General features: G+C 44.6%; 1 protein-coding gene across 3 annotated transcripts in view; it reads right to left on the reverse strand.

Moving 5' to 3' along the window:
• The window catches only part of LOC118374656 (protein unc-13 homolog C-like), a 260,042-nt gene that overhangs the window by 153,117 nt on the left and 90,448 nt on the right, over window positions 1-16,477 (reverse strand). For all 3 annotated transcript variants that reach the window (XM_052515796.1, XM_052515795.1, XM_052515794.1), the window contains exons 15-16: window positions 10,572-10,661; window positions 6,285-6,413 (exon numbers count right to left, since the gene is read on the reverse strand). In XM_052515796.1, the coding sequence (XP_052371756.1) occupies window positions 6,285-6,413; window positions 10,572-10,661 (219 nt within the window). The remainder of the gene's footprint in view (window positions 1-6,284; window positions 6,414-10,571; window positions 10,662-16,477) is intronic.

The raw sequence follows: 16,477 nt of genomic DNA on the forward strand, positions 1-16,477 counted from the left end.
TCAACTACTTGATGGCTGCAGTGTGTGCTAGTTGACATTGCTCCCCTGGACAGTTGATCAATAAACTGACTTAACTTAAAGGAGAGAAGGAATGAAAGGTAACAAGAAATGCAGCCTTCCAATATTTTAATTTCACTCCCCTGGTCTGAAGCTGACTGCTTTCCAAGGGGTCTTTGTGTGTCGTCCCTGCTGTAGTGTGTGTGTGTGTGTGTGTGTGTGTGTGTGTGTGTGTGTGTGTGTGTGTGTGTGTGTGTGTGTGTGTGTGTGTGTGTGTGTGTGTGTGTGTGTGTGTGTGTGTGTGTGTGTGTGTGTGTGTGTCTGGGTGTGTGTGCAGAGGGGCTGCAGTAGTCTGTCTTACTGTAGAGATATGAATAATGAAACAGAACTCTATGCAAAATGAAACAGGATCCTCTATGCAAAGTATTCCCAGTGTGTGTGGTCCTGAAAGTGCATGGGTGTTTGTGTACTATATACCGTTGTGTGAAGGGCATTGATGAAGGTTGTGTATTACCAATGCATCTCCCTGCTCATCTATATTCATAATGTCAAGCAACACATTGTTAGAGGTGGTAAAATAGTAGGTATATTGTACATCCATCATAAAGCTGAGGGTTAACCTACCGCCCTCTGAGAATACCTGCCTTTAGCCGTACAGGCTTTCCTTGGTCTATGGGACAAACCAACCAGAGGCCAACATGTATACTCAATGCTGTAATCCATTCATTTAAGTTCACATTTAAATGAACAGGTCTCTCTGGTAGAATACATTTCAACTCAATGAGGATAGTCTTTTACACTGATAACAAGTTCAAACAGGTGCCATTAATACAGGTAACATGTGGAGGACAGAGGAGCCTCTTAAAGAAGAAGTTACAGGTCTTTGAGAGCCAGATATCTTGCTTGTTGTAGGTGACCAAATACTTATTTTCCACCATAATTTTCAAATAAATTCATTAAAAATCCTACAATGTGATTTTCTGGATTTTGTCTGTCATAGTTGAAGTGTACCTATGATGAAAATTACAGGCCTCTCTCATCTTTTTAAGTGGGAGAACTTGCACAATTGGTGGCTGACTAAATACTTTTTTGCCCCACTGTATATCTATTTTATGATTATTGTGTCTAGCACCAGCAGTACATCCTTGAAGAAAAGCTGAATAAACCAACTGAGTGATATTGGCAAGAGCCGTGTGTGGGTCTTTCTTTTCTTCAAGGACTTCATTGAATTATTCCCAAGCACCTACAACAAGCCGACTCAAAGTGCTTTTCCTATTTTCAATCAGGAAGCCTTGGGTTTCGTGACTGGCTCCGTAACCCCTCTCTTCAATGGAAAGATAGTGTAAAAATACTAAAAAGATACATACTGTCATTCTTTGGGCTGTGGGACTAGCACAGACCAAAATGTATTTTCCTAACAATTGTTATTTTATATATCACTTAAATGTAAGCATATCTATTAAAGTGGACAGGGGCAAGGACCAGTACACCCCTGACAAAGCCTAAACAGTTTCTATTCGTGATACCTGGCTCTGTAAACTCAATCAATTAATTAACTATTTAGCTTGAAATCAATGTCTCTCTTCTCTGTGTGCTCTCTCTCCTTTGTGAAGGATTATGGGTCTACATACATTGTTTGAGATTGAAGCCCCTCTCAAACATCTGATCCCTCTACTTTGACTAATTTGATATTTGGGGACATAGGGTAACTAAATCACCAGCACTATAGTAGCATGCTAATCATACACTCTATATTCACAAGAATCCCTTCCTCTAGGGCGAATCTCAAATCAAATCCTTCCCCCCCTGTAGTGCATAACTTTGACCAGAGCCGTATAGGGCTGCCTGCCACACTATGGCGCACTGCACAGGGCATATGAGGGTGTGATTTTGTTTCACCAGTGTGTAACCAACGGGGAATATCAGTACTAATTCCAGGAGAATTAGCAGTACTTTACCAACCATGATCAGTATTCCAAACTGGGATGACCGTTTTAAAAGCAACAAACCAGTTCAATTGGCACTCCAGATACTCATATAGTGCAATACTAAAAGAGGTACTAGTACTAAAAGTAGAGCACTATATAAGGAATAACTCTCTCAGACGCTGTATCACTCATCTGGATGGCAATCACAGGCCAACAGTTTGTTTACACATCTGGACAAACAGACAGAGAATCAACACAGTAGGAAACAGTTCAAACACCTAAAGGAGACAATAACAGACATGGGGACTGACATCCCTAATGTCCAATAAGCAAAAACAACCAATTTGTTGACTGGCTCACCAGAGAAAGATTGATTTGTTTGTTTTTTCGATCTTGTCTCATTGCTACAACTCCCCAATGGACTCGGGAGAGGCGAAGGTCGAGTCATGCGTCCATCCAAAACATGTCCCGCCAATCCACGATAAGCTAAGTAAAGCACACCCCCGGCCAAGCCTTCCCCTACACTGGGCCAATTGTGCACCTCCCAATGGGACACCCAGTCATGCATTGCAGTCATTGCAGACCGCTGCACCATTCAGGAGGCCTGCTAAATGGGATTCTAACCAGGAATCCTCTGACTATATTTAGTCTCATGTCTCATCGCTACAACTCCTGTACGGGCTCGGGAGAGACGAAGGTTGAAAGTCATGCATCCTCCGATACACAACCCAACCAATCCTCACTGCTTCTTAAAACAGCGCGCATCCAACCCTCAAGCCAGCCGCACCAATGTGTCGGAGGAAACACCATGCACTATGGCAACCTTGGTTGCCCGGCCCGCCACAGGAGTCACTGGTGCGCGAAGAGACAAGGATATCGCTACCGGACAACCCTCTCTAACCCGGACGACGCTAGGCCAATTGTGCATCGTCCCACGGACCACCCGGTCGCGGCCGGTTACGACAGAGCCGGTGCACGAACTCAGGGTCTCTGGTGGCACAGCTGGCGCTGCAGTACAGCGCCCTTAACCATTGCGCCACCCGGGAGGCCCCTTACACTGATTATATTTAAGTGAGAATTACCTGTATAAATTAAATTAAACTGGAGCCAAGAGGAATTTTATCCAGTAACCCCTTGATTTGGCCTTAGCGCATCCGATCAGCTACACATGTGATAAGACTATCTGTGTGTGTGTAGTATGACTATACATGAGACTCATGGTGTGTTGTAACAGACAGGCAGACAGAGAAACACATCCGATCAGCTACACATGTGATAAGACTATCTGTGTGTGTGTGTGTGTAGTATGACTATACATGAGACTCATGGTGTGTTGTAACAGACAGGCAGACAGAGAAACACATCTGATCAGCTACACATGTGATAAGACTATCTGTGTGTGTGTGTAGTATGACTATACATGAGACTCATGGTGTGTTGTAACAGACAGGCAGACAGAGAAACACATCTGATCAGCTACACATGTGATAAGACTATCTGTGTGTGTGTGTAGTATGACTATACATGAGACTCATGGTGTGTTGTAACAGACAGGCAGACAGAGAAACACATTCGATCAGCTACACATGTGATAAGACTATCAGTGTGTGTGTGTGTGTAGTATGACTATACATGAGACTCAAGGTGTGTTGTAACAGACAGGCAGACAGAGAAACACATCCATGCTAATGTGGTGTCCTCACAGTGCTGAACATACACTTCAGTTCAACAAATTAATAAACCCTAATAATACACACTACACAGCCCGACCTGTACTGCTATCAATTGGCCATAATGTGTGTGTGTATATATATGTATGTATGTGTGTGTGAGTGAGTGAGTGAGTGAGTGAGTGAGTGAGTGAGTGAGTGAGTGAGTGAGTGAGTGAGTGTGAGTGAGTGTGTGTGAGAGAGAGAGAGATAGAGAGCAGAATAAATGCAGAAATGGATGCAGATCATTTTAGAGAGCTGTGTGTGTGTGTGTGTGTGTGTGTGTGTGTGTGTGTGTGTGTGTGTGTGTGTGTGTGTGTGTGTGTGTGTGTGTGTGTGTGTGTGTGTGTGTGTGTGTGTGTGTGTGTGTGTGTGTGTGTGTGCGCGCTTGTGCATGCATCCATGAGTGTGTGTGTGATTGATAGTCTGTGGGCCACATGGTGGACTAGGGCCATTCATATGTCTGACCTCTCCACCTATCAGCAGTGAAAGACACAGGAATATACATTTGCCTACAGTGTATCTACAGAGACATGCAGTACTGGGCATCTCACCTCCTTCCTCCACAGTGACTGAATTCCAATGGAGAGAATTTGGACCTAAAATACTCTTTCTTTCTTGACCTGCTCTGCTTCCTTCCTTTCTTCACTGCTCTCTTTTTAAATCCCTCCATCTCTGCCAGGCTTTACAGGAATGTTTAAGTTCTCCCTCCTTCCTCTCCCCGATCCCTCCATGCCTTCTCTCCCTCCCTCCCCACTCCCTCCTTCCCTTTGTCTCTTTCTCCCACCTCCATTCCCCCCCTCCCTCCCATGCAGAGTGCTTTGTAGCGTTACATAATCAGCCTCTGGTTGGACGGTGGTATTTCCAGTGAGAGAACGAGGGCAGGCAAGACAACACAATGGACATCTTTTATGGGGAATATCCACAGTGGCACAAAGGCAGGCTGTAATATTATGATATAGTCATCCACCACCCTGAGGTTAGCTCCAGGAGAGAACATGTGTGTGCGTTGATGTTGTGGTGACTAGTGTGTTGATGAAGAGTGTGTCCTGTCTGCAAGTGTGTGTGTGTATGTGTGTGTGTGTGCGTGTGTGTGTGTGTGTGTGTTGATAGAGTGTGTGTGTGCCTGTGTGTGTGTGTTGATGGAGTAGGTGTCTGGTCTATAAGTGTGTGTGTGTTGATGGAGTGTGTGACTCGTTTGTGAGTGCGTTAGACTGAGTTGTAATTAGTGGCTGTATCTATCTCTCTGCTGGATAATTGCTAAAAACCCCTCAGGCTGTTTCTACAAAGGAAGATTATTATTCAACAGTTATAAACTCCTTGTTATAGACCAGCAGGACATTACCTCACTGTTGCAGAACTTGCCTTTTACAGAACAGATAGACATGACTGTTACAGACCTGAAGGACATTATCTCTCTGTTAGACAGAACACACTATCTCCTGTAGTGCACCTTAGGACTGACAGAGGGCCGATATAGGAACGATATGAAATGAATGTAGGACTGAGTGTACAAAACATTAGGAATACCTGTTCCTTCGATGACATAGACTGACCAGATGAATCCAGGTGAAAGCTATGATCCCTTATTGATGTAACCTGTTAAATCAACTCTGATCAGTGTAGATGAAGGGGAGGAGACAGGTTAAAGAAGGATTTTTTAAGCCTTGAGACAATTGAGACATGGATTGTGTCTGTGTGCCATTCAGAGGGTGAATGGGCAAGACAAAATATTTAAGTGCCTTTGAACCAAGCTGCATCACATCCGGGTGTGATTGTGTGTCCCATAGAGCAGCACACAATTGGCCAGGGTAGGCCAATCATGGTTTGGCCAGGGTAGGCCATCATTGTAAATAAAATAAATAAAAAATACATTGAATGGTAGTAGGTGCCAGGCGCAGAGGTTTGTGTCAAGAACTGCAATGCTGCTGGGTTTTTCATGCTCAACAATTTCCCGTGTGTATCAAGAATGGTCCACCACCCATCCAGCTGACTTGACACAACTGTGGGAAGCATTGGATTCAACATAGGCCAGCACCACTGTGGAACGCTTTCGACACCTTGTAGAGTCCATGCCCCAACGAATTGAGGCTGTTCTGAGGGCAAAAGGGGATGGTGCAACTCAATACTAAGAAGGTGTTCCTAATGCTTTGTACACTCAGCATATATAGGACTGATATAGAATTTTACAGAGTACTGATATATGATTTAACATAGGAGTGATATAGGATTTAATATAGGACTGATATAGGATTTAATATAGGGGTGATAAAGGGTTTAATATAGGGGTGATAAAGGGTTTAATATAGGGGTGATATAGGAGTGATATAAGATTTAATATAGGAGTGATATAGGATTTAATGTCGGAGGGATAAAGACTTTAATATAGGGGTGATATATGGGTGATATAGGATATAATATAGGAGTGATATAGGATTAAATGTAGGAGTGATAAAGAGTTTAATATAGGGGTGATATAGGGTTTAATATAGGAGGGATACAGGATTTAATATAAGACTGATATAGGATTTAATATACGAGTGATAAAGAGTTTAATATAGGCGTGATGTAGGGTTTAATATAGGGTGATATAGAGTTTAATATAGGGTGATATAGGGATTAATATAGGGTAATATAGTGTCTGTTTTACCTGGTCTAGTAGCTGGTTGTAGAGTTCATGACAGTTGTCAAAGATGTATTTGTATGTTGAGTCCAGACAGGCTCTGACACAGTCCTTCACCACCATACTGGCTCTGGGAGGACTCTGTAGCTCCTGTACCTGTAATACAGATAGGAACAAAGTCAAAACACACATTTTAAAGTTGTACCTTTAGAATGGTAAATAATAAGGAATACATCTTTAAAAAATTGAAATAGACCTCTCTATCCGTGCTACTTTGAAACCTAATGTATACTGTCTGTGTTTTCAGGAGAACTCGTGTGTGTGTGTGTGTGTGTGTGTGTGTGTGTGTGTGTGTGTGTGTGTGTGTGTGTGTGTGTGTGTGTGTGTGTGTGTGTGTGTGTGTGTGTGTGTGTGTGTGTGTGTGTGTGTGTGTGTGTGTGTGTGTGTGTGTGTGTGTGCGTGTGTGTGTGTGTCGTCCGGGTTTGGCCAGGGTAGGCCATCATTGTAAATAAAATAAATAAAAAATACATTGAATGGTAGTAGGTGCCAGGCGCAGAGGTTTGTGTCAAGAACTGCAATGCTGCTGGGTTTTTCATACTCAACAGTTTCCCGTGTGTATCAAGAATGGTCCACCACCCATCCAGCTGACTTGACACAACTGTGGGAAGCACTGGGCTGTTTTTAAACCTAGATAAATCTGTGTGCAGGTTGGGAACTGGGGGAGAGGATTACAGGGCGATGATTGCACTGGGAGAGAGGGTGGTTAAAACGCTTTACACACACGCACGCACGCACACACACACACACACACACACACACACACACACACACACACACACACACACACACACACACACACACACACACACACACACACACACACACACACACACACACACACACACACACACACACGTCACTTAGACAATCAACAGAGTGTGTAACATCGTTTCAGCTAGCCTTCCAAAAGCTTCCCACAATAAGTTGGGTGAATTTTGGCCCATTCCTCCTGACAGAGGTCGTGTAATTGAGTCCGGTTTGTAGGCCTCCTTGCTCGCACACGCTTTTTCAGGTCTGCCCACAAATTTTCTATGGGATCGAGGAAGTATGCTTGGCATCGTGGAAGTATGCTTGGGGTCATTGTCCATTTGGAAGACCCATTTGCGACCAAGCTTTAACTTCCTGACTGATGTCTTGAGATGTTGCTTCAATATATCCACATAATTTTCCTCCCTCATGATGCCATCTATTTTGTGAAGTGCACCAGTCCCTCCTGCAGCAAAGCAACCCCACAACATGATGCTGCCATCCCTGTGCTTCACAATTGGGATGGTGTTCTTCGGCTTGCAAGCATCCCCCTTTTTCCTCCAAACATAACGATGGTCATTATGGCCAAAGGGTTAAATTTTTGTTTCATCAGACCAGAGGACATTTCTCCAAAAAGTACTATCTTTGTCCCCATGTGCAGTTGCAAACCGTAGTCTGGCTTTTTTATGGCGGTTTTTCGAACAGTGCCTTCTTCCTTGCTGAGCGGCCTTTCAAGTGATGTCGATATAGGACTCATTTTACTGTGGATATAGATACTTTTGTACCTGTTTCCGCCAGCATCTTCACAAGGTCCTTTGCTGTTGTTCTGGGATTGATTTGCATATCTCGCACCAAAGTACGTTAATCTCTAAGAGACAGAATGTGTCTCCTTCCTGAGTGGTATGATGGCTGCGTGGTCCCATGTGTAACGGCGTTCTTCGTTTGTTGAAAGAGAGTCGGACCGAAATGCAGCGTGGTGGTTACTCATGTCTTTAATGAAGAAAAAACGGAATTATCCTGGGATAATCCACCCTCGCCGCCGACCATGGCCTAATAGTCCTCACCCAGAACCCCACTGAACTGAGGAGCAGCTCGTGACTGAGGGGCAGCTCGGGACTGAGGGACAGCTCGGGACTGAGGGGCAGCTCGGGACTGAGGGGCAGCTCGGGGCTGAGGGGCAGCTCGGGACTGAGGGGCAGCTCGGGACTGAGGGGCAGCCCGGGACTGAGAGGAAGCCCAGTACTAAGAGGAAGCCCAGTACTGAGATGAAGCTCAGGCAGGTAGTAGGCTCCGGTAGATCCTGGCTGGCTGGCGGATCTGGAAGATTCTGGTTGACTAGCAGATCTGGAAGATTCTGGTTGACTGGCAGATCTGGAAGAGACTGGTTGACTGGCAGATCTGGAAGAATCTGGTTGACTGGCAGATCTAGAAGATCATGGCTGACTGGCCGATCTAGCTGCTCTATGCAGACTGACAGCTCCTTGCAGACTGACAGCTCCTTGCAGACTGACAGCTCTGGCTGCTCCATGCAGGCTGACAGCTCCTTGCAGACTGACAGCTCTGACTGCTTCATGCAGACTGACAGCTCTGGCTGCTTCATACCGACTGACAGCTCTGGCTGCTTCATGCAGACTGACAGCTCAGGCTGCTCCGAACAGGCAGGAGGCTCCGGCAGCACTGTAGAGGAGGAAGGCTCTGATAGCGCTGAACAGGCGGGAGACTCCGACAGCGCAGGAGGGAAGGAAGGCTCTGATAGCGCTGAACAGACAGGAGACTCAAGCAGCGCAGGAGGGAAGGAAGGCTCTGATGGCGCTGAACAGACAGGAGACTCCGGCAGCACAGGAGAGGCGAGGCGCACTGTAGGCCTGATGCGTGGTGCTGGCACTGGTGATACTGGAGTGAGGACACGCACAGGAAGCCTGGTGCGGGGAGCTGCTACCGGAGGACTGGCGTGTGCCCAACCTTACCTGGCTCGTTTCCCACTCTAGCCCGGCCAATACGAAGGGCTGGTATGAACCGCACCGGGCTATGCACCCGCACTGGAAACACTGTGCGCTCCATAGCATAACACGGTGCCTGCCCGGTCTCTCTAGCCCCCCGGTAAGCACAGAGAGTTTGCGCAGGTCTCCTACCTGGCGTAGCCATACCCCCTGTAAGCTCCCCCCAAAAAATTCTCTCTCTCTGGGTCGACCGCCCACCTGTCTATTTCTTCCCACATAGTATACTCCATGCTTTTGCTGTCCATAACGTCCTCCCTTCGCTGCTCATGCTGTCGCTGCCTGTTAACACGCTGCTCAGTCCGTGTGTGGTGGGTGATTCTGTAACGGCGTTCTTCGTTTGTTGAAAGAGAGTCAGACCGAAATGCAGCGTGGTGGTTATTCATGTCTTTAATGAAGAAAAAACGGAACGATACATGAAATAACTAATAAATACAAAAACAACAAACGGAACGTGAAGCCTATTACAGCCTATCTGGTGAACACTACACAGAGACAGGAACAATCACCCACGAAATACAAAGTGAAACCCAGCTACCTAAATACGGTTCCCAATCAGAGACAACGAGAATCACCTGACTCTGATTGAGAACCGCCTCAGGCAGCCAAGCCTATGCAACACCCCTACTCAGCCGCAATCCAAATAACTACAAAACCCCAATATGAAATACCACAAAATAAACCCATGTCACACCCTGGCCTGACCAAATAATTAACGAAAACACAAAATACTAAGACCAAGGCGTGACACCATGGTGTTTATACTTGCATACTATTGTTTGTACAGATGAACGTGGTACCTTCAGGCGTTTGGAAATTTCTCCCAAGGATGAACCAGACTTATGGAGGTCTACACATTATTTTCTGAGGTCTTGGCTGATTTCTTTAGATTTTCCCATGATGTCAAGCAAAGAGGCACTGAGTTTGAAGGTAGACCTTGAAATACATCCACAGGTACACCTCAAATTGACTCAAATGATGTCAATTAGCCTATCAGAAGCTTCTAAAGTCATCACATCATTTTCTGTAATTCTCCAAGCTGTTTAAAGGCACAGTCAACGTAGTGTCTGTAAACTGTTGACCCACTGGAATTGTGATACAGTGAATTATAAGTGAAATAATCTGTCTGTAAACAATTGTTGGGAAAATTACTTGTGCCATGCACAAAGTAGATGTCCTAACCTACTTGCCAAGGTTTGTTAACAAGAAACAAGAAATTTGTGGAGTGGTTGAAAAACGAGTTTTAACGACTCCAACCTAAGTGTATGTAAACTTCCGTCTTCAACTGTATGTCTATATATATATATATCTATATATATATACTGTATATACATGTGCGTGTGTGTGTTGTGTGGGAGGCCTGTTTATAACCATAATCAGTATTGACTATCACCGTAAAGGCAAGCAGTAAATGTACCAATATGCTAATTAATTGATAGGTATGCTTCTTCTACAATAAACTGGGAGTGTCTCTCTCTCTCTCACACACACACACAGAGTGTATACACACCTTCATCCTGAAGAAGGTGATGCTGGTGAGAAGGTCCACAGTAGACTTCAGGTCCTGGAGACGCTCTGGGTTACCAGCTGGGAAATTATCCTGCAGGAGAAAATAATGAGGAGATTGGTTCTCTCTCTAGCGCTCCCTTCTCATTCTCCATCTCTCTACAGTTAAGCCTCTATTCAATCTGTATCACTGGAGTTAAGTGTTACAGCATGATTGAAATTGGAAGGCAATGCTCTCGCGTTAACAGAGACTGTATTAAACGCTGCATATGTCGGCTCAATGGGGAATCACCTTTACATTTCTATCACGCATCCTGGAACGCTTCGTCCATACAGACTGAATAGAGCTCTTCATTTGTCATGCGCTTTTCATCTAAAAACAATCCCAAATAATGAAACGAGGGTCATAGACAACAATAAATAGGTCTAAAAATCAGTTATTAACTAACTAACTCACACTACCCAACAGATTCCCAAAGGGAAACAGCAGCCAGTGGCAGTCTATTCCCCTCCTGGAAACATACAGCATTATAACTAGGTAGTGTACGGCCCTCAAGGTGGGATCAGGTGCTGCAGGCCACTCGTCTCACAACGCTGTATCCCACGCAGGCTCATAATTCATTCACACATTGATATTGATGATGGGACACATCTAGCCATCATCACTAAACGAGTTTGATGTCTGGTCTTTTAGTGTTAAAGCTCCATGGCACGCGCGCACGCACACACACACATACACCTCCCAAACCTAATGAACTCTAACCCGAACCATTAGACCAATAACTGAGATTGTTACTCAGTGTTTGACAGAGTCTAAAACGGGCCTGATAACTGTGTGCTCTGATCTGAGGAGGAATTGTTCTGATTTTTGTCTGCTCGGGGCTCAATGGGTTTTGCTGTACTGCCAGTGAGGGTTTAGAGTAGGCTGGTGAGGAACTGTTCTGATTTTTGTCTGCTCGGGGCTCAATGGGTTTTGCTGTACTGCCAGTGAGGGTTTAGTGTAGGCTGGTGAGGAATTGTTCTGATTTTTGTCTGCTCGGGGCTCAATGGGTTTTGCTGTACTGCCAGTGAGGGTTTAGAGTAGGCTGGTGAGGAACTGTTCTGATTTTTGTCTGCTCGGGGCTCAATGGGTTTTGCTGTACTGCCAGTGAGGGTTTAGAGTAGGCTGGTGAGGAACTGTTCTGATTTTTGTCTGCTCGGGGCTCAATGGGTTTTGCTGTACTGCCAGTGAGGGTTTAGAGTAGGCTGGTGAGGAAATGTCAGTGGATTCTTTACTGAGTCCGTTACTTAAAGTCAACATGAACTCTAAATGAACAGAAGATGCGCATCCCAAAAAGCACCCTATTCCCAATGTAGTGCACTACTTTTGACCAGGACCCACAAGGCTCTCATCAAAAGTAGTGCACTACATAGGGAATATGGTGCAATTTGGGATGCACACAAACTCTCTGCCAATCACAAAAGTAACGCACAATGATCATGGACTGTATGAAAGCATCAATTCCGCTCAGTCGCTGATCACCGACAAAACTCATTCACTAAACCATCATTCAACTGTGTATTGTGTTTGCAGCTTTATTGTCCTTACTAAGAACAACATCTTACATATCCACCCTAAAATAATATAAAATATCCATACTCTAAAAAGACATCCCCTATACAGTACCTCAACATCTACCCTAAACAGACATCTTATACACCTCAACGTCTACCCTGAAACAACATCCTACCTAAACAGACATCCTATATCCCTCAGTATCTACCATAAACCATCAGCATAGAAACCTAAACAGACATCCTATATCCCTCAGTATCTACCATAAACCATCAGCATAGAAACCTAAACAGACATCCTATATCCCTCAGTATCTACCATAAACCATCAGCATAGAAACCTAAACAGACATCCTATATCCCTCAGTATCTACCATAAACCATCAGCATAGAAACCTAAACAGACATCCTATATCCCTCAATATCTACCATAAACCATCAGCATAGAAACCTAAACAGACATCCTATATCCCTCAGTATCTACCATAAACCATCAGCATAGAAACCTAAACAGACATCCTATATCCCTCAGTATCTACCATAAACCATCAGCATAGAAACCTAAACAGACATCCTATATCCCTCAGTATCTACCATAAACCATCAGCATAGAAACCTAAACAGACATCCTATATCCCTCAGTATCTACCATAAACCATCAGCATAGAAACCTAAACAGACATCCTATATCCCTCAGTATCTACCATAAACCATCAGCATAGAAACCTAAACAGACATCCTATATCCCTCAGTATCTACCATAAACCATCAGCATAGAAACCTAAACAGACATCCTATATCCCTCAGTATCTACCATAAACCATCAGCATAGAAACCTAAACAGACATCCTATATCCCTCAGTATCTACCATAAACCATCAGCATAGAAACCTAAACAGACATCCTATATCCCTCAGTATCTACCATAAACCATCAGCATAGAAACCTAAACAGACATCCTATATCCCTCAGTATCTACCATAAACCATCAGCATAGAAACCTAAACAGACATCCTATATCCCTCAGTATCTACCATAAACCATCAGCATAGAAACCTAAACAGACATCCTATATCCCTCAGTATCTACCATAAACCATCAGCATAGAAACCTAAACAGACATCCTATATCCCTCAGTATCTACCATAAACCATCAGCATAGAAACCTAAACAGACATCCTATATCCCTCAGTATCTACCATAAACCATCAGCATAGAAACCTAAACAGACATCCTATATCCCTCAGTATCTACCATAAACCATCAGCATAGAAACCTAAACAGACATCCTATATCCCTCAGTATCTACCATAAACCATCAGCATAGAAACCTAAGCAGACATTCTATATCCCTCAGTATCTACCATAAACCATCACCATAGAAACCTAAATTAACATTCCAGATCCCACAGCCTCTACCATGTGTCAGGTTGGTATGAAGAGATTCGGGAGACAGACGCAGGAATCCGTAATATTTTATTTTTTATATCACCCAAATTACGGCATGCCATGTAAAGGCACCGGGGCTAAGACCAAACAAAAATCCTATATCCCTCAGTTCACCCTAAATATACATATGCCTGATATTCTATCCTAAATCAACATCCTATATCCCTCAATGTCTACTTCAACACGTAGCCTAAATAGACATCCTAGAAGTAGTGAATGGTAATGTATCAGCCATTCCAATGAGCCCCTCCTCCGACTTAAAGTGTCCACTGTCTGAAACAACAGTCTGTATCCCTGAGCACCTGCTGTGAATCACTGACAGCAGAGCCGACAGGGGACATCACAGAGGGACAAATCAGCTGTTACACTGTGTCGCTGCATATTCTGACTCCCCTGACAAATAGGTTTAAAAAGAGTGGGTTTAGAGAAAAGCAAACTCAATCTGCTTCAGAATATCATTACGGAGAAATCCATACACCGAGCGAGCGGAGAGACTGACTGGCCTGATCTGAATCTCATTACTGTACGACGACAAGGGGTGTGTGTGTGTGTGTGTGTCTGTGAATTGATGTGGGAGCGGCAGCAGTCAGAAACAATGTGACATTTCCTGACTGATTTCAATCAGTGTGAATAACAGACACCAGCAATCTGAAAAGACAAGCACAGTAAAAAACCTGCCCCGCTCTCTGTCTTTACCTCTATTATCACACAGTGAAAAACCTGCCCCGCTCTCTGTCTTTACCTCTATTATCACACAGTGAAAACCTGCCCGCTCTCTGTCTTTACCTCTATAATCACACAGTGAAAACCTGCCCGCTCTCTGTCTTTACCTCTATAATCACACAGTGAAAACCTGCCCGCTCTCTGTCTTTACCTCTATTATCACACAGTGAAAACCTGCCCGCTCTCTGTCTTTACCTCTATAATCACACAGTGAAAACCTGCCCGCTCTCTGTCTTTACCTCTATAATCACACAGTGAAAACCTGCCCCGCTCTCTGTCTTTACCTCTATTATCACACAGTGAAAAACCTGCCCCGCTCTCTGTCTTTAACCCTATTATCACACAGTGAAAAACCTGCCCCGCTCTCTGTCTTTAACCCTATTATCACACAGTGAAAAACCTGCCCCGCTCTCTGTCTTTAACCCTATTATCACACAGTGAAAAACCTGCCCCGCTCTCTGTCTTTACCTCTATTATCACACAGTGAAAACCTGCCCGCACTCTGTCTTTACCTCTATTATCACACAGTGAAAAACATGCCCCGCTCTCTGTTTTTACCTCTATTATCACACAGTGAAAACCTGCCCGCACTCTGTCTTTACCTCTATTATCACACAGTGAAAAACCTGCCCCGCTCTGTCTTTACCTCTATTATCACACAGTGAAAAACCTGCCCCGCTCTCTGTCTTTACCTCTATAATCACACAGTAAAAAACCTGCCCCGCTCTCTGTCTTTAACCCTATTATCACACAGTGAAAAACCTGCCCCGCTCTCTGTCTTTAACCCTATTATCACACAGTGAAAAACCTGCCCCGCTCTCTGTCTTTACCTCTATTATCACTCAGTGAAAAACCTGCCCCGCTCTCTGTCTTTACCTCTATAATCACACAGTGAAAAACCTGCCCCGCTCTCTGTCTTTACCTCTATTATCACACAGTGAAAAACCTGCCCCGCTCTCTGTCTTAACCTCTATAATCACACAGTGAAAAACCTGCCCCGCTCTCTGTCTTTACCTCTATAATCACACAGTGAAAAACCTGCCCGCTCTCTGTCTTTATCTCTATAATCACACAGTGAAAAACCTGCCCCGCTCTCTGTCTTTACCTCTATAATCACACAGTGAAAAACCTGCCCCGCTCTCTGTCTTTACCTCTATTATCACACAGTGAAAAACCTGCCCCGCTCTCTGTCTTTACCTCTATAATCACACAGTGAAAAACCTGCCCCGCTCTCTGTCTTTACCTCTATAATCACACAGTGAAAAACCTGCCCCGCTCTCTGTCTTTACCTCTATTATCACACAGTGAAAAACCTGCCCCGCTCTCTGTCTTTACCTCTATAATCACACAGTGAAAAACCTGCCCCGCTCTCTGTCTTTACCTCTATAATCACACAGTGAAAACCTACCCCGCTCTCTGTCTTTACCAATTATCACACAGTGAAAACCTGCCCCGCTCTCTGTCTTTGCCTCTATAATCACACATTGAAAACCTGCCCAGTACCAGTTGAAATAGAACGGGAGACACACACACAGAAACTCACAGAAACTCACAGAAACTCACAGAAACACACAGAAACACACAGAAACAACAAGGACAAAACATTCACCACATAGGAAGCAATGTTTTTTATGTCACATCATTTCACCAGCAACAATTCAACCACTGACAGTACTGTGTACAAGTCTAGTGGACAGGACTAGTGGACAAGTCTAGTGGACAGGACTAGTGGACAAGTCTAGTGGACAGGACTAGTGGACAGGACTAGTGGACAGGACTAGTGGACAGGACTAGTGGACAAGTCTAGTGGACAGGACTAGTGGACAAGTCTAGTGGACAGGACTAGTGGACAGGACTAGTGGACAAGTCTAGTGGACAGGACTAGTGGACAGGACTAGTGGACAGGACTAGTGGACAAGTCTAGTGGACAGGACTAGTGGACAAGTCTAGTGGACAGGACTAGTGGACAGGACTAGTGGACAAGTCTAGTGGACAGGACTAGTGGACAGGACTAGTGGACAGGACTAGTGGACAAGTCTAGTGGACAGGACTAGTGGACAGGACTAGTGGACAGGACTAGTGGACATGATTAGTGGACAGGACTAGTGGACAGGACTAGTGGACAGGACTAGTGGACAGGACTAGTGGACAGTACTGTGTACAAGTCTAGTGGACAGGACTAGT

This window comes from Oncorhynchus keta, unplaced genomic scaffold (genome assembly GCF_023373465.1).
Source record: "Oncorhynchus keta strain PuntledgeMale-10-30-2019 unplaced genomic scaffold, Oket_V2 Un_scaffold_3114_pilon_pilon, whole genome shotgun sequence".
Lineage (NCBI taxonomy): Eukaryota > Metazoa > Chordata > Actinopteri > Salmoniformes > Salmonidae > Oncorhynchus > Oncorhynchus keta.